Source organism: Aspergillus tanneri, assembly GCF_003426965.1.
Source record: "Aspergillus tanneri strain NIH1004 chromosome Unknown AapTan_4_pilon_pilon_pilon, whole genome shotgun sequence".
Lineage (NCBI taxonomy): Eukaryota > Fungi > Ascomycota > Eurotiomycetes > Eurotiales > Aspergillaceae > Aspergillus > Aspergillus tanneri.
Genome location: NW_022984631.1, coordinates 3,901,252 through 3,924,625, shown reverse-complemented (window position 1 = coordinate 3,924,625; position 23,374 = coordinate 3,901,252). Strand labels below are relative to the sequence as shown.

Sequence of the window (23,374 nt, the reverse complement as noted above, 5' to 3'; positions counted from 1 at the left end):
GAAATCCCTTGCTTTTGCCGAATAATCTCCTGAGATATTGTTATTTGTCCCTCAGCCCTCCGTATCCAGTTGTAGAGTGCCTTTTCTAGCTCTGGCCAGGATTCTGTACGGCGTCGTTTATCTTCAGATTGATGCGCTTGAATGTCGTCAAGGAAGGCAAATCGAGAGGAGAGGATTCGGCTAATCGAGGAGCGGTCAATTGGCTGTTTATATGTCTCTTCAAACCACTTAGAAAGAGATGCCAGAGAAAGATAAGGCTTTAAATGATGTTGAGCGCGTAGGGCAGCCTTCTGGCTATTTGAAATAGCGCGACGCGTCCTCTTAGCCATCTTTAAAGCAAAGTGTGATATCTGAATAAGCAATTTTGTGACTTCGATATAGGCAAATTTATATAGGAAAGGGCGAAAAATTAAGCAAAGATCTTGTATCGGGGGGTTAAGCATATTAATATGGAAAATCAAATTAGACACCGTGTTCATTTGCTTATACCGGAGTTTTGCTTAAATCGGGTGCTGCTTATATAGGGGTTTTACTGTAGGCGTATTTGGCTACCCCACCTGCCCACGCCGAAATTTTTTCCGCTCCGACTCTTGCCCACGTCGAGCTATTGTTAGATATTCGGCTAGTACTAAATAGGAAAGAAGGCACAATTTTTGGAAAGGTCTTGAATGGATGGTTTTGAGCTAGTTGGGCTCTTCTTGATTATATTGATAATTATGGTGGTTGATTATGATTGTTGGTTATTATCATGTTCTTTCGCTCGTTGAAAAGGCCCTTATGACCCCTCCTTAGTCACATGATCCTGGCCAAGTATAGCCATATTATTTGACAGCTATACGCACATATTAGCGGAGTACAAGTCATCTGCAACCACTCAATGGTGTTGGCCTTTTCGCTGCTCACGATGAAAAGATGGCCACCCCGGCAAATGTGAGAACACACACTAAAATAGCTGGCGCTCCAGACTATGACGACCCATCCTACTGGGATGCTAAGTTTGCGACCGGCCAAGGTGTCGGTGAATGGCTGAATCCTGGCGAGATGCTTATCGATGCGGCTTTGTCTGACTTGCAAGGCAGGGCATCCTTCGCAGCCGGCGTGATGCCACGTGTGTTGCACCTGGGACCAGGTATTTCAAAGCTGGGAATAAAACTTCGCGATGCCTTCGTCAAGCAAAACTGGATGGGAAGTGGTATTGTGGTGTGTACCTTCTTGCCTTCCCTGCAAGCTTATTTCATAGTACTCAGTCTTCTACATGCCATAGAATGTGGACTTTTCTGCTGAAGCCGTCCGTTTGGGCCGAGAACACGAGAGCACGGAGGACCCGTCTCATGCCATGCAATGGCTACAGGTGGACCTGCGATCCTGGGAGGATATGACTAGTCTTTTCTCGTTTGCGCCGTTTGATCTAATCCTAGACAAAGGCACCAGTGATGCTCTTGCGACAGCCGAGTCGATTTCCTTCTCGGCTAATTTTAGCTTGACGGGCATTTGTCCTACAGTACTAGAAGTTATCGACAACCATGGGGGGTTAACATTATCTCCGGTAGAGCTGTTGGGGCTGTATCTGGTCCCGTTAACAAAGCAAGGTGCTGTGTGGATTGCACTGTCGTATTCGACCATGCGGTTTGACAATCTTCCTTTTTTAGCGAGTCATTGGGAACTTGTGTCCCGTACCCCAGTGAAGGCGCCCCAGGGAGAAATTTCGTCTTTTGCGTATGCTCCGGAAGTGTTTCACTGGATTTACATATTACGCCGCAAGTAAATCCCCATTTTGAGTACAATAACCCCTTAGTTCATTATGAATAGGTCGGACCAAATTTGGAAATCAACATTATGACCTGATTTTCGACCGGAAATGTGTATTGTCAATACCTGCTTGTAGCAATGCCTGAAGTCGGCCATTTCTTTAGCGGACATTCTCCGACGGCATTCTATCCTAATGTCAATACTACATAGTATATTCTTGCAAGGGAACTATAGACTGTCGCTATATTGAAGTAATGGATAGGACCGTAGATGGTGTACGAGATGTTTACCTTGCTCAACAAGCCCAATGTTGGGGTAACACTCTCGGGTGTCTAAGTCCCCCACAGGGACGTCAGCCGCTAGTGGGAATTGGCCAGAATATATGGCTAACCCAGTCTACATGGCGCCGGTGGTCTGAAAGCTGAAACATGGTAATTAGCTTATGCCGTGGGTGGTAGCAACGCAGGCAATAGACCTCTCTAGATTCCCATGAACAGGTGCTTTGTATATGATAATAATGTACGCACAACTACACAATTTTGCTTTGCCTTTTTATATTCCAATCTGAGAAACGCTAATCACAAAAGAGAGTATGCTTTTCACAATAGACAGGGTGAGGAGGGGCTGGGTGAAATTCACCCACTGGATCGCACAGCCGCTGCACTGATCCCTTCAGCTGAACTGCGGTACAGTTTTTATTGGATCACATAGCTCCACCTATAACACTCGGCACTTTGGCATCTGTATATAGCCACCGAAATGTTTCGGGGTGGATGCAAAGCATGCATCTTAGAGAGCATGGAGGTACTTGTTCCACTGTGGGGAAAGTGACGAAAGGCGCTAAACAATACCTAGTCAGCCTCAGGCGGCTACGCTTGACTCGGCGCTACCTTGTCGCTCTCTGTTCAACAAATATCAGTCTTATCGCACTTCTGGTCACCCTATCTCTTGATCTTTGTTGAAGAAGTCGTATTCGGACTGATTCCTTCCTAGCACCTTGGCTACGCACAACGGTGTCAACCCCCGAATCCTCTATCCCAGTTAAGAGAAGTGAGTGTGGCATCTAGATGAGACGTTGAATATATATCTAGTTGAATATATCCGCTCCTTAGTAGGCTACGTGCGTGTAGCTGGTATAGCTTCTCCTGCCCTATTCCCCATTTCCCCTGTGCACCGTGGACCGTATCGAGGTTTTCACAACAATCTTCGTTTTTCATCACCAAAGTTTGAAGTCAATAACATAAAACTCTACATGGCTGATCCATTATCTGCAGCTGGTAGTGCAGTAGGCGTCATCTCGCTTGGCCTCACTGTTTGTCAGGGAGTGCTAGCTTACTATGGGCCGTTTAAAGCATTCCACGAGCAAGTCGACGAGGTCGCCTGTCGAATTGCTGCCTTGGATGGCATATTAAAAGCGCTGCAGCATGTTCTCACCGATGCCCATGTACTGTCCGCCTCTGAAACAGCTCCATCTGCAGCAGTGGGAATCGATACTATTCTGGACTGCCAAGAAGGACTCAACAAACTGAGAAAAATGCTCGAGAAATGCGACAAGACAAAACAAGCCGGTAGCTCGATCGCGCCTAAGAAACGGATTGATCGGCTGTCATATCCTTTCAGGCGCGAGACACTTAAGGCACTTATGGAAACAACGAGCTGGTTGCAGGCCAACCTTGATACCTCACTGCAAATGCTGAATATGTAAGTGGTCGGCAATGAGTGCTTATATGCTTGTCGCCGACTGGAAAGGGATACAGTTCTATGATGGCCGCCAGTCAAAAGCAAGTGGTCTCAGTGACCAAAGCATCAGCGTCCACTGCATTATATACAAGCCACATTTTACGTCGTTTAGACCAACACAGTACTGGTATTGACAATAGATTAGATGTGCTTGAACATCATCTCACTCAAATGGTATGCAACCAAAGTCGATTCAGGATGCTCTTGCTGTGATGATCCAACTAATTACTGCTGACATTCAGGAATCCAATATTCTTTCCCACCAGGCACGTCCAATCCTAGCGCCAGCTTTGTTACGATCCATTCTGGATGACCAGGAAATAGTTGATGAAGATGCAAAGTGCTTAGTGGCAAGAAATTGGTCTCCTCGTGAAAAAGGACGAGTCAAATGCACGTGCCCTCGCATCAGTCAGACTGCATTGTTGTTGCCCCAGGGGAATCGGAACTTTCTTCAATATCCTAATCATGTTTGCCCATTCCATGGCCGGAAGGAACGCACCGCTTTCTTATTCAAGCGCTGGATATTTTGCAACTGGATAGTAAGCTTTTCTGTTCAAGTGTCTTTGAACATGACCAAGGGGGCTGGAGGTTTTTCTATTTCCCCTAACCTCGAATTCCGTGCAACTGTGCCGATTGATTCGCCCGTATTTAAACTCCTCCTTAAAGCACAGAAAAGTATGAAGTCTGAGGGGGCTGCAGTTGCCATAGAAAATGCCCATAAAGAACTGCTGTCACTTCTTCGAGAAGGGAAGGGGTCATATTCAGATACTCTACCCGACGGTAATACGATTCTCCATGTGAGCAAGTTCCGGTCCTTGCTAATATTTGACCCCACCTTTAAAAGTTGTTGATTCATATGAACACATATTGCTCTTGAAAGCTAATGGTCGGTCTGCCCGGTTAGGTCGTTACTGGCTGGCAATTGTACAGTTCCAAGTGGGATGCCTGCTCGTGGTTTTACTGGCGTGCATTTATAGGAACAATTTTACAAATAGGCTTACTGCCAGATCGTACTAACGATCGAGGCGAAACTCCCGCAGACAGGATGATAGGTTACTTTGAGGTGTTTGGCGGACACAAAGATTCTCGTCAGCGGCAAGGGACCATTGACATTTGCTGCGACTTGTTAAATTCTGGGGGCTTCATGACGGTTATGGCCCTCGATTCTAGACATATACCGAATTTTTTTGATCTTTCATACCATTTATGCCGAGGAGATGGCCGTATGAACGATCATATCTATGAAGATTATAGTATACAGCTTATTTGGCAACTTGCCGATGAGAAAGAAGTTCAAGGTAAGCTTCCTGCTATCACAGAGATAGAATAAAGCGAAGGCTCATTTAAATACAGATATTGATCTTCCAGAGGAGCTACTTCCTCTTGTGTATAGGTCAAAGAGCCACCTGATTTCTCTTCTGAGAAAGGGTGTCGATTTGCAAAATTGGGTTGCTTCGTATACACAATGGCCTACCGGACTGGCTTTGCTGTTTGAATCTGGCTATACGCCAACCTACAGTTGTATTAGAGAAGCGTGCGAAGTGAATTGCGAGGAGAGTATCAAGCTCTTGATCAATACACAAAGATGCTATATCGGACCAATTGAACTGCAGATTGCCTGCAGTCACCATAATGGAACGATTATGGAACTGATAGTGAACGCACTCGTTGGCCGCAGGAAACGGCTACAAACTCTTGCGGAGACTCACTTGCCGGACGAAGTGAATTCAGAACTGGGTAGTAGTCCCAGTACTCTAATGAGTCTTCAAGCCTACAGGGCCTATCAACTTCTTAAGGCAAGCTCTGTTCATGTAGACAATGTTGAAGAGACAACCCGATGGTCCGTATATGACTATATTGGGGTTAATCTCAAGTCAGCAGACTTACTTTGGAATTCCGGGTTTCAAGACGTGGATGAGCTGTATGGCAATGAAAAAACCTGTCTGATGGGATTGTGGTGGAATTCGCCGCCCTGCAGCCTTAACGCCTTTTTGGAGAAAGCAAACTGGCTCATTAACAAAGGTGCGAATATAAATCGCAAAAGCAGGGATCTCACGGCTGTGCACTTCTTAGGACATGATGTGGGAAAGCTTCTGCATTCAATCAATGATTCTGAAGATGTTTCTCTGCAAGTGCGCGATCTAAGTCAGGATTCCATCGGCCTGATGCTCAGGATATTCTCCGACGATACTCGAGATGATTGCTGCTGTCCCTGTTCTTCAGCTGGTTGCATAGGACTTACGGCATTTTTGCGCGGACTTTTTCCGACACGATCTGGTCGAGACTTGGAAGAGCTCGTACACAGGCTTGCTATGGTGATTGAATGCCTTGCAGTCTCACTTGAGCCAGAAAATCAAGAACGCCTCATCAAGCTAATTGCTCCTTGCGTCCTCCGGTTTATCACCTATCAAAGTTTGAATATCTCTCATACTTGCACCCATGAGTATTACAGAGGAATAGACGCAGAGGAGATCGAGGAGATTCACGACGAGGAAAGATTTCTGATACTGGAGCTGGATGACCTGCTGGCTGAATTTCTCGCAAAATTTAAGAGCCCTGGCCTCTCGTTTCCGGACTACTTGATAAGGAGTTGGTGGGTGCGCATGAACAAGATTCGCTTATCTTGCGGGCCACCCAGTGAAAAGGAAATAAATCAAGTTCTTGAGACTGGAGTGGTTCTCCATGGATAATGAACGAGACTGAAGTATACAGTAATGCCATTCAATTCACATGAGTGTCCTCAAATTTAATCTTGCAAATAAAAATCTTCTTCCTTTTGTTCTCACCGAAGACCACCTATATTGATTTTTGGCTATTCTCATGCACTCCTAGGTGATTTTGTGTGCCAACTTTCACTTATTGCCATTCGATTGCGAAGGAACCTGTGGCATGAGTCTAATATACTGTCGACCAAAGTGGGTCAACATATTACGCATTATTCAGCATCCGCTCGGTCCGACTTTGTTCCTTTGTTTGTTTTTCACCCTTTATCCAGCTCTCCCAGTAGATTCAGATAGAGACCTTAAGAGACCTTATCCTTTTCAACTGTTGTGGAACTCAGGAGAAGTGATGCGCAGGGAGCTATTCTATCAGCTACAGGCCAACTAGCCTAATTAGGAAGTAGATGTCATTCAGTGGAAACACCAGGAATCACAGTATCTCAACCAACTGAGTCTCTTGCATTCCTATCTGGGTGCTCAACTAACTAAAGGATTAAGGGGTTGGATGGATCGTCAGATACTTCCGCACCGCCAAGTCGGGCGGATTATAGTGTTTCCGTAACAATAGACAATCAACAACCTTCTTACATACCACGGAGAGCACCTGCGTAAGGGGAATGTTGTCTTCTCTCTTGCCAGGAATTTGTAGGCTCTGGGCCCACAACTTCTGAGCTGTCTAAGAGTGTCTCCTTGACCTACTCCTTCGGAGTTCTACCATTTCCCTCTATTTCACTAGTTTGCATATAATAATGTGTCGATCAAAGTGGGCCAATATTACGCATTATTCAGCATCCGCTCGGTCCGACTTTATTCCTTTGTTTTTTCACCTTTTTAATCCAGCTCTCCCAGATAGATTGAGATAGACAAGAGACCTTAGAGACCTCATTCTTCAATGCAGATCCATATTATGATTATATGATCGGTGATACTAGCTCATACGCGTATTTAGCTGACCGACAAAATGGTATCTGTTTATCTGACAGCAGGACACAGGTCAGTCACAAGTGGGACGAACCTCGCGCAAATAGCTTAACTGCTTTTGGAGGTCATGTGCTGTGTCACCAATAGGCTAGACATGTAGTCACGCTAGACTGGCTAACACTGCCCACAATCCTGATACTACGCTTTCAGACATCTACATTAATTATACCAAGAGGCTTACATTAAATCCGCTGCCGAAATACCATATATCAACCTCGAATTATTCAACACAGCTAAGAGATTTCTGCCTTCCTGCCCTGTATTAAATAATTAAAACAATTAGATCAAGAGTTACAGCGTCTGCTGTCTATTCATGAGGTGTTGGTCATCTGAATATGCGTATGAGCTAGTATCACCGATTATATAAGAATATGGATCTGGATTGAAAAAGATAAGGTCTCTAAGGTCTCTAAGTATCTGAATCTATCTGGGAGAATTGAATAATAGGTGAAAACAAACAAAGGAACAAAGTCGGACCGAGCAGATGCTGAATGATGGGTAATATTGCCCCGCTTTGGTCGACATGGGGCCTTAGGAGATAATAGGTAGATAATTGGAGTGATTTGGAATCAAGCGAGAATTTAGCTCAAGCTAACTTTAAGAAGCGGCATGGCAAAGGAATGATCATTGACTATTAAGTGGGTTCGCCCGTAATTATCACTCTGGGTGAGAATTGGCACAACATGCTCACCCCGCCCTCGCCTCTCGCACCCTAATCTCTAAAATCTCACCCACGTCAGTCGCACTGACCTTAGAGTGCCACTTGGGTGCTGAGGGCGCATTAGCAATTGGCTGTGCAGAGTATGTAGTAATTGTGAGCGGGCAGCTATATATTAATTTATGGTGGCGCTGGCGCAATGCCGAAGAGGAAGTATAAGACTCTTGACATAATATGCTACGCCGGCAGGATAGGCCAAGAAGACTGCCAAGCACTGACAACAAGCTAAAGAGATCTTTGAATACACTTAGTCTCATCGAAAATTCTCTCTATTTGGAACGCCTTCTCTTCATTTAATATGGCAATTACTAATACAAAGATACAATGACCGGCTAGTCCATGAAAGAAACTAGAACCCGCTTCTGGGTTGCCCACCTCCTAATGGATATGAAACTGAAGCGAGGATTGGCCACTGAACTAGCCCAAGGGTAGCTAAAGGCAAGCGGGAGACGGTTCTATGCACCCTTTCCGCATGATTCAGCAGCGCCAACTTGGATCCAGCCCTTCCCTGGAAATAGAGCACCCACAGCACATGTTAGTTAGGAAGGGCTTAATGTGTGTGTTAACGAAGCATCGGCTAAGGGATCCGGAGTTCTTGTATATCTCTAGTCGTTCACTTTCTGGCAGCTTGGGATTACCAAGGCAAAGAAAGCAGATTTTTGGTCTCTCTTTGGGAGATGTGATGCAAACTGAGGCGCTGGCTTGGGTGATAGTATCGTGCTCTTATCAAAGGGGTTGACTTCTGCCTTTTGGGAAGGGGAGCAGCCGCTGGCATATGGACTTTGACGATCGTGTGACGATCGTGTCTTTACTAAGTTCATGCCCACCTCCTGCCTTGTAGAACAGATGCCACCGCTTCCGGAATATTTCGAGCGAGCTTTAACATTTTCCCGGCGTATGTCGCGCACTGCTAATAGCCCTGCATCCTAGTCAACCCATCTCACGCCTGGGGCTTCTCGGTGAAAAAAACCCTCATAGACCCAAGAAATCTTCAACCCCCTCCTAGAGAATAGGGCAGCGGGAATGCTGTATTATAGGAGGAGCAGCCCGGTCATAACTTATTAACTACCTCGCACGTGCTACAGGGCCGTGTCAAGTGTTTTTGGGATCACCCAAACTTCTGGTACGCAGCCTAGACCGAAGGTCAGCTTCACCAGCCGAGCTTGCTACAGTGCCAGATCAATTCTGAGTAACTAGAAACCTCATCCAAGTGACCTGCACCTGCTCTGGATGTAGCTGTAGAATATCTGAGTCCACAGCCAGATCATTACCTAAGAGAAAGAAACTATATATACAAACCAAAAGCAAGTATATCATTAAAATCTGTCCCGCTAATTATATATCCAACCAAACCAGTAAATACAACAAAGACAGCCATGATCAGACCTGGCTGTAAGAAGAGAATATCTTCACCGAACACTATTTCCTGTCTGAAACTTTGCCAATCGTCCTTTCAAGTTGCTCGTCTTAATTTGTCGGACCTGAAACCCATCGTCGGTGGAACGCCTGTTGATACGTGCATGCTGTGGGTGGTCGTTTATTATTAACGACGACTCGTGACCGCCAGTCGTACTCTCTCGGCTTCGGCGGCGTACTTGCATCGCTTTCTGATCCTGGCACCGTACAGAAACAGCAAATACGGAAGCGGCACACACGCCAGGGCTAAGAATGCTGGAATACAGCTAGCCCAGTGAATCCCCAGGTTGTGATACATAGGATCTGTAAAAAGGGGGAATACGGCACCAAAAATCGAACGCAGTAATGCATTCGCGGCCAAAGCTGAAGCCGCGTAGATAAGATATCCATCGACCAAGTAGTTAGCGATAGACAGATAGATGCTCACCATGCCAAACCCAAATGGCACTCCACTTGCAATGGAAATCGCAGCGGAGAGATTAGGACTATTTGTCCAAGCAAACCAAAACATCTAACAATCATGGTTAGTCCTGTTTAGGGTAAGAAAACAAGAAGACCAGAAAAGAAGGCTTCCCTTACCGATGCCGGAATTAGAGGAGCTCCAACAAGAGCGGGCCATAGTCGCTCCTCTGGAGGCATGAAATCAACCGTTTTAGCTTTTCGATTGTAGCGCAAATTTTCCGGAATCGCGTACAGCACCCCCACCACCATGCCCACGGCAACTCCGACAAAGGCGAGTCCACCGGGCCCAGGGCTCCAGCCGCGAATCTCCTGGTAGACTATTGGAAAGGAAGCGAAAAACATATAGAGCATCCCATAGACAATGGCAATCCACAACGACAAGAAGAGTACAATGGGTTCCAGAATAAGCAGAACCCAAGGCCGGATAATGGCGGTCCGCAGCGTCTGGGCGAGTGTTATTTGTCCTTGTTCTACTTCCAGCTTACTGCGGTAGACTAATCCAGTCAGCCGAGATAACACTCGCGCTCGCTGTTTAAGTAGAACCGGTGCATATGTCTCCGGGGTCACCAAGGCAGCGAGTGCTCCTGCCCAGGCAGTAAACAGGCCCATAAAACCTTGGACCCAGCGCCAGCCTCCAGCCTCTCCAATATAGCCTCCAATTATAGGGCCTAGCGCGGGGCCCACGAAGGGTGCGAGCACCAGCAAACTCATGGCGAGACCTCGCAGATCGGCCTCGAAAATATCGGCCACTTGGCCTACTGAATTAGTAAGAGTGGACGAACCACAGACGCCAGCAAAGAATCGGAGAATAATAAGTGTCCAGATATTTTGAGATGCTGCTGCTGCGCCGTTAAAAATCGCCAAGCCGCTGTAAGAGCCGATGACGACAATTTGGCGACCGTAGAGCTCTGAAACAGGAGCGAAAAAGAAGGGTCCGGCAGCGAAACCTAAGACAAACAACGAGATCCCTAGGACAACTACCTGTGTGGCACTGGTAAGCTTCCAATCCTGAAATGTAAAGGCGTCTATTGCGTGAATAACTGAACAGCTTGCTTAAATGGATTGTCGGATAAACCAAGAGGAACCTCGACAACGATGGCAACTGCGGACCGAGATTTACTCCCAATAGACCGAAACTGTACAATAGCAATTCGTCGCAAACTTACCTCAGACCCAACATTAAACTGTTCGCCAAGCTGACCACTAACACCCGCGTAAGCAGACGAACTAAGCGAAGCCGCTAGAGCAGTCATCGACGACCAAAATATTAGATTAATTTTAATAGTCATTGACCAATTATAAGGGTTTCGAGGATCGTTATCTAGCCATTGCACGACATATGGGTCTTCCTCCGTCCCTGATCCGCTGTAAGAGTGGGCTCGGACTCTAGTTATACAGCAGCTTTGATCAATAAGCATACGCCACAGAGAAACCTTTTCTCTTGTAATACCCAGCGCTAGGGCAGGAGTTGAGTCCCTGTAGGGTGATTTATTTTCCATCGCCCCAGGCAGTGAAGTTCTTTCAAGACAAATAAGGTTGCAAACAGGAACAGGTTGATCGGTTTACACGAGGAAGACAGGTTCAGGGGATAAAACTGGGGACGAAAATCATAATGGAGGATGGGGAAAATTATGACTGGCAATAGGTTTATATATAATATGCCCGACTATATTTTTGCCAGACAAGAAGGAATGATTTTCCGAAAGGAGGATAGGATGTCCGGCGGAATCCTTGCTGGACTATTGCTTGTGCGCTCTCAGGACAGGATAAGAAAAACAAAAAGTGGAACAACGGCAAAACCTGTCTGGCTTGAGAACTTGTACAGAGTTATCTTCTGGAAGCTCCTAATTTCTCCCGCGTTACCCTAGGCCCGTGCGCAATTTTTCAATGATTCCGTGCGGTAATCCTAATATCTTGCGCGTTACCCTACTTATTGTTTATTGTTCAATTCTCGCAGGCCCTAGGATACTGCCGAAGTACTCTGAGCCTAGGCATAAAGCCTTCCATACCTTCCATCCTAGGGTCTCGGTCCATTGATATAGGGAGTCTGCCATTCTTGTTTAAGAAATCCCCAAGCTGTGTATTCATCCTCCTCCTGCTGGTTATCTAGAGTCGGCATGCGACAATTTCTCTTCTACAATACTCTAGTTATATTGCTGTACCAGGTATTGTATTAGGTGCGGAAGCCAGCTACTCTGCCGCGGCTGCTTATACAGTAAGCCCTACTGCTACAGATTCAGCAGCCAGCCCTGATGAGTCTCGGCCACTGCAGGTATGCTTTGTATGGGGAGTAAGAAACCAATTCTCATTCTTTAGAGTGAAGCGTATACGGAAGGAGCATGGCGTGCTACGACATGTCATAATATATCGAGATGCGCCTCTTTGGTACGATTTGTAGGACTCCCCGCGCGCAACAGTATATCGAAGTGGCACATTTTTAGCTTCATCTAGGAAGTAGAAGGCCATGCCCTCGGTTAGTGGCGGAATTGAAGCCATAGCTCAAGCTGAACAAGTGCGGTATTCACGTAGAAGTAAGGTTTGGATTTGTCGACAATTATGGTAATATTGATTATTCAGCACCTTTCTCGGTCAAATGTTGTTGATGATCCAACATCGTCGGATCGCGTCTATTTCCTACATTAGTTAGTTTGCATTCTTAATTTGTTTACCTCGCCTTTATAAATGCGAGATGTTTTGGTAGTTTACTTGAAGGAGAGACCTAATTCAATGAAGGATCGATACTTGGAATACGCGTATTTTTTATGGTTGACAGGATTTAATATCGAAGGGAACTCGAGATATTAGGATTACCATACGGAAGAATTGAAAAATCGCGCACGGGCCTAGGGTAACCCGGGAGAAATTAGGAACTTCCGGATTCTATGGGTTCGTTGTCATCGTTATTACGCTGGATGTGATGTACAGCTGCTGGTGCCGCTTTTCCTTCTCCGCAGCCACACGCGTCTGCCTGCCGTCCCACCACCTATCAGCGCGCGTCCTGCGGTGCTTGTACAGGCATCATCCAGGACCCTTTCCCACGTCCGCTGCCGGCCCAAATGGAAAGTCTCCTATTTGGAATCTTTACTCACGCCCTAGTATTACATGGTGCTGTCAGCTCAGTAGCTATATTTGTTTTTTTCTTAATGGACATTATTACTTACTTGCTGTTATTACGTGCCCCTGCTATCTCTGTGGGCACAGTCATTATTATTTTAACAGAGATCACTACTTACATGCTATCATCGTGTGTGTTACGGCTCTGTGCAACCTGACTATATAAAGCGAGAACAGTTTAAGGATGTTGTCTTTGAACACGAGTTTTTACTCCTGACTCTGCGGTTTTCTCGATCGAGTGTTCCCGATCGTGTAGGCCGTGACAGTTTACTTCTGTTAGTTCTGTAGTTGTAGTAGTTTTTTTCTTCACAATCATCGCTCACAGGCTATTATTATATTTTTTTTGTCAGTTCCACATTCATGGTATCTTTATCTAAACAAATGCTATTACTTACAGACTATTGTTGCTTGTCTGTCAGCTCCGTAGTCGCAGTTATTGCTATCTTAACTTTGATCACCACTTACATACTATCATCGTGTGCCTATCAGCTCTCTACAAAATGCATTACTCACGTCTTAGTATTGCATGTCGCTACTTAGCAACGATCATTTCTCACGAACTATTAATGCATTAAAATTTTCTATCAGCCCTGCATTCATAGATCCAATGCTATGCATAATGTTGCATTCGGCATCGCGTTCAGCTCAATGCAGTGGCGATGTTTATGTGGTTTGCAGGTAGACTGTATTGGGATTAGAAAGGGCTGGGGGCACAGAGTTAGGGCTGGGAAGCTCCTTACCATATTCTCGCTCACCATGACAACGCCCTTCTACCTTCTTCCTTTCGTCTTTATCTTTAGCATTCTTGATATAGGACCTAGTATGATTTCATCTATTAGATTTGCTAGCGATTACATCCAACCCTATATATCTGATTGGCCATAATACTCTCTAATATGGCACTCAATACGCCACCTAACCGCCCTGGAGTTCGAGGAGATTCCATATGATCTCCCAATACTCCCTGATACCCAGATATTCGCCATAACCGGATCAAGCAGTTGATACAATAAACGATATCACTCGCCAACATGGCTACGTAATTTCTAAATGCCGTTTAGAGATGTGAAAAATGGAAGACTTTACAAGCTCAGTATGGATCAAGTGTGGCCGTGGTGGAGAATATGACGCACGTGAGAATTAGCAGAAGCGGGCCGGGAGCTCATTTCTAACTATCCCTGTAGACTGATTCTTCGGCGCGATTCTAAGCATTTCTCCCTAGTATTTTAATACAGATCCAAATATTATGGAAACTTATTATAATCATGAACCCTAACCTACTTTAACTTGTTATATTCTCCGCTGTCAAGATAATAACGAGCATGCCGACTATATTAAGGCCTAACTTCACATTAGAGTTGCCCTTCGCCACGTTACTACAGGTTTCGCACGGAAGTGAGTAGAGGGTATACAAGATCAGGATATCTATAACTTTTGTTGTGATATAGAGGCACAATTCTTAATACCTCTCTTCCAGCTGACATCAGCAAAAATATCCTGGTTGCCCTCCACAAGATCTACAACATGATGGTGATATTCCTGCCATAAGGGCCAGGTAAGAACGTGCTTAATCCAGAATCCAGTGGAGGGACAAACTGAGGAGCTGCTTTGTATTCATCTAGTGAAACAATCAATGGAAGCTGGAACTCCATTGCAAATTAACCCTTTCCATAGCCACTAGCGTCTTTACAGAGATGATCCCTCCCCAGTAAACCCCACCCCCCGATCTAGTATTGGAGCCAAAGATGGTAAGTCAAAGGGTCATCCACCGAGCCCCGAAACAGGCCTCGACCGGATTCAACTACAACAAGAGAGCCTTCATTTGAGTATGTATTATTCCAAGAACAAACAAGCGGGCTTGGCCGTGGACGTGGTGGTGGTGGGCTCGACAGAGCTACCAATGAACCAGTGGTCGAACCAGTGGTCAGTATATCCATATCATGAAAGCTAAGAAAATTTTTGTATTTCACCCGAGGAGCTCTTCTGATGAGTTCTAAGTCATTCAAAATGAAATAAAACCCGACTAACATCTATGTCTTATTCTAGATTAACCTATTCTGACTGGATCCGTCTGCTCCCTGCCTAACTTACTGTGAACCTCCACCTCTCGGCCAGCCACCTTCACATCCACAGCCACCTCCACAGCCACCTCCACCACCTCACTACTTATCTCAGTAATTTCAAGCAATAAAAAGTCGTGGCTTTAGTGCATTTTGGATACGATATAACGGCCTGCGTGCTTTAAAAAGCATTAGTTTCCTGGACAAGAAGATAGGTATTAAACAGCTCCGTTCTTTCCGCTGTGTACAGAAGTAATTTAGAGATATTTGTTCTATATTATATTAGTCTTTTATTACATAGATATAAATTTATAACTGTCTTTAGAGTGGCTTCTATATAATTTGTAATTTTCTACGTTTTGATTATTTCCATGTCAGAACGAGCTTCCTTAGTCAACAAAATCAGGGTCCGGTTTTATTGCACAGCTCCATCGCTCGGCTTACTTTCCTTGAATATATAGCTAGCTCAGCCTTTTAACAAATTTGTCTAGCCAGTCCTTTCCAAAGGATCTTACCTATTTTATTAATGCTAGCCCGGTACGCGGTTACTCAATGCAGCCGTTTGCTTGAGTAGATAGCCGTAACGGCTATGCGACAGCTAAGCCGAGGTACAGTCCAGTCGAGATTTGATATAAAAGATCTGCCTATGCAGCATGCCAAGCTCAGCTAAATATAGTCTAAAAAGCTTCAACCTTTCTTTTTATCCGAACATGACTGACTTAAAGCAAACCCCGTCTCTTCTTGAGACCTCACTCCCCATCATATCAGACAGGATTGACTACCCCAAATGGTTCGGCGGGTCGGCATCAAGTATGGCAGTGATCGTATCACATCCGTTAGATTTGAGTACGACCTTCGCCCCATTTAAGATCGTTCTATTGACCATCATAGTCAAGGTCCGTATGCAGATGAGCGGCGGAGGCAGACAAGGGACTGCCAAGACGGCTATACGGATTGTTCAAAGTGAAGGGCTGTCGGGGCTATACGGTGGAGTATGGCTAGTCCACCCTATTGCTGATACATCAAGCTGAACATGGAAGTTATCTGCAGGTCTTATGAGACAATGTACGTACGAAGTCTGCATTCAGTCTACTGGAGCTAACGCGCGCCAGTAACGTATGGGTCTGTTCGCATTGGACTATATGAATCCGTCAAGGACCTATGCAATGAAAACAACGTCCAATTAAGTCCACCACTATTAGCGATCGTTGCTGCATCAACTGGGTTTGTGGGCGCCATATTCGGCACACCGTCTGACATCGCCAACATACGAATGCAGAACGATCGATCTCTGCCAGTCGCAACGCGAAGAAACTATAGCCACGTTCTGGATGCATGGATACAAATGAAGCGACAAGAAGGTTGGGGTGCATTCACCCAAGGGATATGGCCAAATTGCGCTCGCTGTGCACTAATGACCAGTTCGCAGTTAGCTTCCTATGATGTTTTCAAGGGAGTGCTGATGAGAATGAGCGGATCTGAAGGAGAACATTCCGCTCTGCACCTGTCTGCATCTTTACTAGCCAGTTTGGTTGCCACTACTCTGTGCAGCCCTATGGATGTGATTAAAACCCAGTTGATGGGATGCCCGTTCCAGAGATCGACATTCTCGGTAATTAGGGAACTGACTGCTGCCGAAGGGGTCAGATGGATCTTTCGTGGATGGATGCCGAGTTTCGTGCGGTTGGGCCCTCAGACGATGGCTACGTTGGTTCTCCTGGAGCAGCATAAGAGGATGTATCGTGCGATAAAAGGTGTCATTTCAGAGCCATGCAGTAACTAGAGATGATCATTATGGATAGAATAGATTTATTTTTTTTTTGTCTTCTAGAGAAACATCGAGTAAAATGGGTCTGTTTTGTTAGTCGGCTGCAGAGTTAAGGTCTGTGGATCCAATCCGGGATATCAAAGTTATGCGGTATTTGACCCCAATAGGGATCTAAAACAAATCATCCCACCGCTTAGAAGACTCATCATATATAAATATCAAGGGAAAAGGCCAGGGCGGCCTGCTATGTTCTAGCCCTTCACGCTTGCCATGTCTCTTCACGGACGAAGTCTCCTACTCGCTCAGAACATCTTGGTCGCTTTCCCCAGCTTTATACTTTTTGGATATAATCAAGCCGGTGTTGTTGGACTATTAGCTTTCAACAGCTGGACTCACACAATCCTGGAGATAGATACCACACACAGTAAGAGTGACGCCACATCAAATAACTCCATCATCCAGGGTGTGTATGTTTCGTCCACTCTGGGTGCTCTCGTGGGAGCTTTTTCTTGTTCAGCTCTCGGGGACTGGCTTGGTCGTCGCAAGACTATCTTCATTGGAGCTTGGCTGACGTTGGGGAGAACATCTCCTGTACCTCCCTACCGCAACTTATTGTGGGGCGTATAATTATTGGACTTGGTGTGGGGATTCTGAGAACCATTACTCCGGTCTGGCAGTCTGAATGTTCCCCAGCAATCAACCGCGGAGCCCACTTTGTTGTCGACTGGATCTGTGTCACCTGCGGCTATGCTCACCTCCTGGATCAACTACGGGATTTCCCACATAGAAGAGTCATCTTCCTGGCGTGTCCTACTAGCTATCCCGTGTCCGTTCTCTATTGTCTTGATTGTGTCTGTTTTCTTTTTCCCTGGATCCACGCGCCGGCTAATCCGTACTGGCCGTCGCGATGCAGCAGCCAACGCATTAGCTCGAGATAGAAAAACCACCCCCGATGACCCAAATATCCGACAGGGGGTGGCAACCATTGAACTGTTACTCGAGGAAGCTGCCGAACAGCCGCGACCATGAAGGACATTTTCACCATGAAAGACGACAAGCTTTTGTATCGCTTCATGCTCTGCATGGGTCTCCAGTTCGTCATCCATATGACCGGGCCAACGTGATCAGCACCTACGTGACGACTATTTTCCGGCAGGATCTGGGTCTCTAGAACGACCTTTCTCGCATCCTTGCAGGTTGTGCTTCGAAATAAAAGTTTCTATCCTCATTCGTTGCCTTCTTTGCCATTGATCGCTTCGGACGACGCAAGCTGTTCCTTTTTACTAGGACCGGGCTCACGATCTGCATGGTGGAACTTGCTATTACCAACAGTTTTCCTAATACAAACAAAACTGCCTCTATATTCAGCGTCATATTTATCGTTCTATACAATTTCTCTTTTTCCATAGGGTTCCTCGGTCCTTCGTTCCTTTCCTGTGCTGAGGTTGCACCGGTTCGGCTGCCCGTCTCCATGACTTCTATTTCGACAGCTAATCATTGGCTCTGATACGTTCATCCTCAATTTAAACGATATAGTCTAATAATTACAGGAACTTCGTCGTCCAGATCATCACCCCCGTTGCATTGGCAAAATTAGGATACAAGTACTATATTATCTACATGTTGATTGCGTTTTGTTTCCCGATAATAGTATTTTCTTCTACCCTGAGACAATGGGTCACAGCCTGGAGAAACTAGAGAGACTTTTCCGGTATGATATGTATATTTTCGACACTGTGACGGAGGCACGGCGGATGTCCAAGTATCCCGAGCTATCTGATGAGCTGAATCAGAATATTAAGGCCAAGGTTGACCTGATTGAGGACTCGGGAAATGAAAAGCGTGTTGTTTTATATATATAGTATCTTGTTATCTCTCCTCGCTGTCTTGCTAATGTAAGCCTAAGTTAGACTTAAGAGTATATGCTACAGTGTGCAGTCATATTGCAGAAGCTATAGAAATGTAATGTTATTAAGTCAATATGATAGGTAGGACTCCACAAACCAACAGAGCTTGAATGGTCATGATTATTCACAAATGGGGTGGCCAACATTTGCAAATAATACATGCCTAAACACGAGCTGGGTTTCTCTATGTCTATATTCATGTTTGCTTGAAGAATGGAATGCATCCACATGCACTATACATTACAAATCTATAGGTAATACTAGTTAACACAAATTTCCTGTGAATCCCGCCAGAGTAGAGGTAGGGAACCTACGTGTACGAGTGTTCAATCGCATGATTACTTTTGAATATTCATCGGGTCAAGTTATCAGTCTAATATCTGAGTGGTTGCAGCGGAACTGGTGGCATGATAATACTAATACTTTATTATTTATATGAGTCGGTAGAGTCTCCATGCGCTGTGGTTAATATGAGTGCCATAAGCAGTGGCAGGGGGCTCTTGGATTGGCAGGATGTTAAATTTTGGGTGTAATAATCGGTAATAAAAGCTCTCCATTCCTGGTCTTGATTTGATGATGTTCAACTGTAGTAAACAAAGGTTTTGCGATATTGTTAAGGTAACACTGCGTTTATAGGTGCTTGGCACCTTTTATTACAAATAGGATGTTCGCCATTGCAGTCTAAATATCTAGCTCTTACTCCCAGTGGGTGCGTCGATATTTATGCCCGCCTGCTCAGTGTCCGCAGCAGGCCTGCTCCTTGCATAATTATATAAGGAGCATCTTTTCTGCTTGACCTGAGGGGCATTAATACTCCTAATATAGCTCTGTCCCACAAGAAGCCCGTTATTTATAATATATTCGGTTGCTTCCAGCAAATCAAGCTCGATACCCAGCGAAGCTAATGTGCCTAGAGGATTGTTGTTCCTCTTAAGCTATGCAATATTATCTAATTTGTATCAACTAGCCATATTTTTCTCCATGATTTTCTCTATTCCCTAAGTCTTGTTTCCTTCCAAGTTGTCTTCGGTAGAGGTGTGGTGGACCACAATGCCAAACAGCGGTTTTACGAGGTTCGTGTTATTACCTAGTTTCCTAAGCTATTCTATTTTATTCTGAGCCATATCAACGGACTGAGCATCCTTAAACTTAATAATATATCCCGTTTTGTTGTTCCGACGCCGGCTACTTGCGCGTCCATAGTCCACGTATAGTAGGGCAATTCTAATGTGCGTGTTGGCTGTCTGTTGGCAGGTGTCGTGTGAGCTGGTTTTCCTCGTTATTTTCAGTGTCTGGGGTGCGCTGTGTGCTTATCCGGCACGCAATTGGGTTCCTTTCGGGGCTTTGGCATGGTACCGTTTGAACCCTGAGAAGCGCTGGCAACTTCTAGCCATAGCGACGTCAATCAGGACGTCCGCTCCACCGGGGATCTGCTTCCAGGGAAAGGATACGGTCCTCATGGAGACCTCAGAGGTTACCGCTGCGGTCGTTCCGGTGTCCATTACAATCAACGGACATGCCGTTCGCGATCCCCATTGCCTAAGATACTACCCTTCGTTAGTACCTTCGAAGTGTATCCCAACCATCTTGGAAATCATCAGCGCCTTCTCGACCAGTACGGGCCTGTTATTAAAACAAGCAACTTGGGCCGCGTCACCTGTCAGACCAACAATCCCAATATTGCTGCTATTACCTTCGCTGAATCCGACTTCTTCACCAAGAAGATCAATTAATCTCATCTGCTCTATGCTTTGCAGACCCATCGCTGGAGTATTCCTGGATGATACTGACACTGCGGAGTGGAAGTTGGCTCATAAGTTCTTCTGCCCTAAAGTCCTGGTAAATAGTAAGAAGTGTATGATCCATTGCTGTCGACAAAATAGTGGAATGTTCAAGCCTGGTGTTTAAGGTACTTAGTCAATGGATACGGAATGGCTAGGATGAAAATGGTATAGTTAACGATATGATTTCAGTGCCACGGATGGGACAAACACCACGCACCTTACCATGAAGATGCACCGTAGGACTTTTGGTCCGGTTTCCAAGTCAGCTTATTTTTGACCTGTATTTTAACAGAGGCAAATATAATAACCGCCAGAATATGATTAGCCATTACGCTTGTATTAAGCAGAAGTACCGGTTTGCAGACAACATCAGCACCCTATATTAATAACCTTAACTGTTGCTATCTTAAGCCAGCCCAGCAAGGATGATGGAACCTTCTTATCGTTCCAATAATACGCTAATAATAGTTTGGTTTAATACCACTCAATCTTTTAGGCTCCGATTCGCCCCCCGCAAAGTTACTCCACCGGCTGTCGCGCGGAGTTTCTCGATTAGGAAACGTGTGTGGTACATCTTCTTATCAATGTCGCTCCTTGTCCAACATGTCTTGACCCAATGGCTCCTTCATGAGTTGCCGAGCCCCACGATACGCCACTCTTAAATACCTGTCTGGCAGTGCGGGAGACTGAGGGTAGATTTGGCAATTTGACTCAACCACCATGAAGAACAAGGACGAAAATACCCAAGTTTTTGCAACGTCAACGGGCGAAGAAGCTCGTTTGGAGCATCTAGGTTATGAGCAAGGTATATTATACTCTACTCCATATACAGTATGCCAAACGACTGATCCCACCAGAGCTTAAACGCAGCTTCGGCTTGCTGGGTATGGTCGGATTCAGCTTCAGCGTGGTGACATCGTCCGTTCTCCTATCTCATTACTCTCTTCTCTCCTGACAATTCCAGATGGACTGCCCTCAGCGGCGTGTTTATAGTGGGCGTCAGATCTGGCGGCCCCCCAGTTATGGTGTTTAGTTTTCTTGCCGTCAGTCTTCTCACTCTGGCTGTTGCCATTCCCATGGCCGAAATGTGCTCCATGTATCCCGTGGCGGGGGGCCAGTATTCATGGGTTGCGGCATTAGCACCGCCCAAAATAGCCCGAGGTCTGTCCTACGTTAGTGGATGGTTCATGCTCATCGGTATGTTATTCCCCTTATCATCTACCTTACTAAGAATGATATACTAGGGATCCTTGCCATGGGAGCAACCAACAACTCCATCGGCGCCAACTTCATCCTCGGCATGGCTAATCTGGTCTTCCCAGAATACACCATCCAGCGCTGGCAGACCGTTTTAGTCGCATACCTGATCGCTTTTGTTTCCGCAGGGATTAACATCTGGGGTCCGCATCTCCTAAACCGCATCGCGCGCTTCATCCTCATCTGGAATGTCGGCTCCTTTCTGATCACCATGATCACTCTCCTCGCTACAAACGACAACAAACAGCCCGCATCTTTCGTCTTCCATGACTTTCAAAACTTCACCGGCTGGGGCTCCTCCGTGGCTGCTATCGTGGGGATCCTGCAAGCCTGCTTCGGCATGTGCTGCTATGACGCCCCCTCCCATATGACAGAGGAGATGAAGTCTGCGTCCAAAGAGGCGCCCAAGGCAATTATTCTCTCTGTCGTTCTGGGCGCGATAACGGGGTTTGTATTCTTACTGACTCTGTGTTTTTGTATCGGCGATATCGACAGCACCGCGAACACTACCACCGGTGTGCCAGTCATTCAGATTTTTTACGATTCCACAGGAAGCAAAGTGGGGACATGTTTCCTAGCTAGCATGATAGCTGTCATTGTACTGGTCGCGGGAAATAACATCCTCGCGGAGGGATCGCGATCCATCTACGCTTTTGCGAGAGATCATGGACTGCCGTTCTCGGCTGTCCTGGCTAAAGTCGCACCCAAGCGTCAGGTCCCTATTAACGCGGTGCTGCTGACCCTGGTAGTGCAGTTGGCTCTGGATGCAATTGATTTCGGAACTACCACGGGGTTTGAAACTGTGATTGCAATTGCGACAGAGGGTTTTTGTTCGTTTTTCCTTCCTCCTTCCTACGTTTCTTGTACATGATGAACAGTATCTGATATGAATATAAACAGATCTCTCCTACGCCATTGCCCTCTCATCTCGTCTTCTGGGATATATAACCGGACATAAAACAACCATGAAAGGACCCTTTGCCCTGCCCCAGTCTATCTCACTGACTCTGAATGTTCTCGGACTCCTGTTTCTGCTCTTCGCTGCCATCACGTTCAACTTTCCCACTACGTATCCTGTTAGTCATGATTCCATGAATTATACCAGTGCGGCTATCGGTGTCGTTGCGTTGATTGCCCTAGTTACTTGGGTCACGACGGGGAGGAGACGATTTACAGGACCTGCAGCGATGAGCGTTTTGCATGGACAAGAAGGGAGTGAGCAGGTCATTGCGGTGGAGGAGAAGAGGGGTTGACGCATATATGTGGTATTTACATTTATCTATTAACTTGACATATTTAATTTATGGAACAAAATAAAGTCGCCAATGCTTCCTTAGGTACCAAACTTAGTTCTTTTATAAATACTGACTATCATATGATTCTGTAGTCGAAAGTTATCTGCTCGACTAATTCAACTTACTATATGCTCTCCTCCATAATCAATACTAGCAGAAACTTCCTAAACAGCCTACATTTATTCTCCCGACATGTACCCCGAGCCGAGGCAATCCATGCTATATTCATCACTCAATCCACCGATCTCGAACAACGATAGAATCCGGAAACGGTAAGCAATAGGTATCTGATGCACTGACTGTATTCCACTATCTGCTCTCCCGATAAATAATCAGATACAAAATCAACCCATCGAATAGATCTAAATTTGTAAGATTGTATCACGTCTCCCGGCATTATCCA

At 45.7% G+C, this 23,374-nt stretch overlaps 9 protein-coding genes across 9 annotated transcripts; 7 read left to right on the top strand and 2 right to left on the bottom strand.

The window, feature by feature from the left end:
* Positions 1–912: 912 nt before the first annotated feature.
* On the top strand, positions 913–1,765 carry ATNIH1004_006483 (uncharacterized protein; the record flags this gene model as incomplete). The annotated part of the gene is made up of 2 exons (XM_033571111.1): positions 913–1,200; positions 1,265–1,765. 2 exons carry the CDS (start codon positions 913–915, stop codon positions 1,763–1,765), a joined length of 789 nt encoding a protein of 262 aa, XP_033427143.1.
* Positions 1,766–3,001: 1,236 nt separating this feature from the next.
* Positions 3,002–3,454, top strand: ATNIH1004_006482 (uncharacterized protein; the record flags this gene model as incomplete). The annotated part of the gene is made up of 1 exon (XM_033571110.1): positions 3,002–3,454. One exon carries the CDS (start codon positions 3,002–3,004, stop codon positions 3,452–3,454), a length of 453 nt encoding a protein of 150 aa, XP_033427142.1.
* Positions 3,455–4,534: 1,080 nt separating this feature from the next.
* Positions 4,535–6,179, top strand: ATNIH1004_006481 (uncharacterized protein; the record flags this gene model as incomplete). Its single annotated transcript, XM_033571109.1, has 2 exons — positions 4,535–4,787; positions 4,843–6,179. The coding sequence occupies 2 exons, from the start codon at positions 4,535–4,537 to the stop codon at positions 6,177–6,179; spliced, it is 1,590 nt and encodes a 529-aa protein (XP_033427141.1).
* Positions 6,180–9,451: 3,272 nt separating this feature from the next.
* Positions 9,452–11,039, bottom strand: ATNIH1004_006480 (MFS transporter; the record flags this gene model as incomplete). Its single annotated transcript, XM_033571108.1, has 3 exons — positions 9,452–9,835; positions 9,904–10,767; positions 10,953–11,039. 3 exons carry the CDS (start codon positions 11,037–11,039, stop codon positions 9,452–9,454), a joined length of 1,335 nt encoding a protein of 444 aa, XP_033427140.1.
* Positions 11,040–15,670: 4,631 nt separating this feature from the next.
* Positions 15,671–16,743, top strand: ATNIH1004_006479 (uncharacterized protein; the record flags this gene model as incomplete). The annotated part of the gene is made up of 3 exons (XM_033571107.1): positions 15,671–15,952; positions 16,001–16,025; positions 16,073–16,743. The coding sequence occupies 3 exons, from the start codon at positions 15,671–15,673 to the stop codon at positions 16,741–16,743; spliced, it is 978 nt and encodes a 325-aa protein (XP_033427139.1).
* Positions 16,744–16,998: 255 nt separating this feature from the next.
* Positions 16,999–17,757, top strand: ATNIH1004_006478 (uncharacterized protein; the record flags this gene model as incomplete). The annotated part of the gene is made up of 2 exons (XM_033571106.1): positions 16,999–17,342; positions 17,406–17,757. 2 exons carry the CDS (start codon positions 16,999–17,001, stop codon positions 17,755–17,757), a joined length of 696 nt encoding a protein of 231 aa, XP_033427138.1.
* Positions 17,758–18,401: 644 nt separating this feature from the next.
* Positions 18,402–18,644, top strand: ATNIH1004_006477 (uncharacterized protein; the record flags this gene model as incomplete). Its single annotated transcript, XM_033571105.1, has 2 exons — positions 18,402–18,575; positions 18,639–18,644. 2 exons carry the CDS (start codon positions 18,402–18,404, stop codon positions 18,642–18,644), a joined length of 180 nt encoding a protein of 59 aa, XP_033427137.1.
* A 1,301-nt stretch (positions 18,645–19,945) lies between these two features.
* Positions 19,946–20,398, bottom strand: ATNIH1004_006476 (uncharacterized protein; the record flags this gene model as incomplete). Its single annotated transcript, XM_033571104.1, has 2 exons — positions 19,946–20,182; positions 20,219–20,398. 2 exons carry the CDS (start codon positions 20,396–20,398, stop codon positions 19,946–19,948), a joined length of 417 nt encoding a protein of 138 aa, XP_033427136.1.
* Positions 20,399–21,139: 741 nt separating this feature from the next.
* On the top strand, positions 21,140–22,929 carry ATNIH1004_006475 (putative GABA permease; the record flags this gene model as incomplete). Its single annotated transcript, XM_033571103.1, has 5 exons — positions 21,140–21,224; positions 21,277–21,337; positions 21,384–21,616; positions 21,664–22,506; positions 22,577–22,929. The coding sequence occupies 5 exons, from the start codon at positions 21,140–21,142 to the stop codon at positions 22,927–22,929; spliced, it is 1,575 nt and encodes a 524-aa protein (XP_033427135.1).
* Between the last annotated feature and the right edge of the window lie 445 nt (positions 22,930–23,374).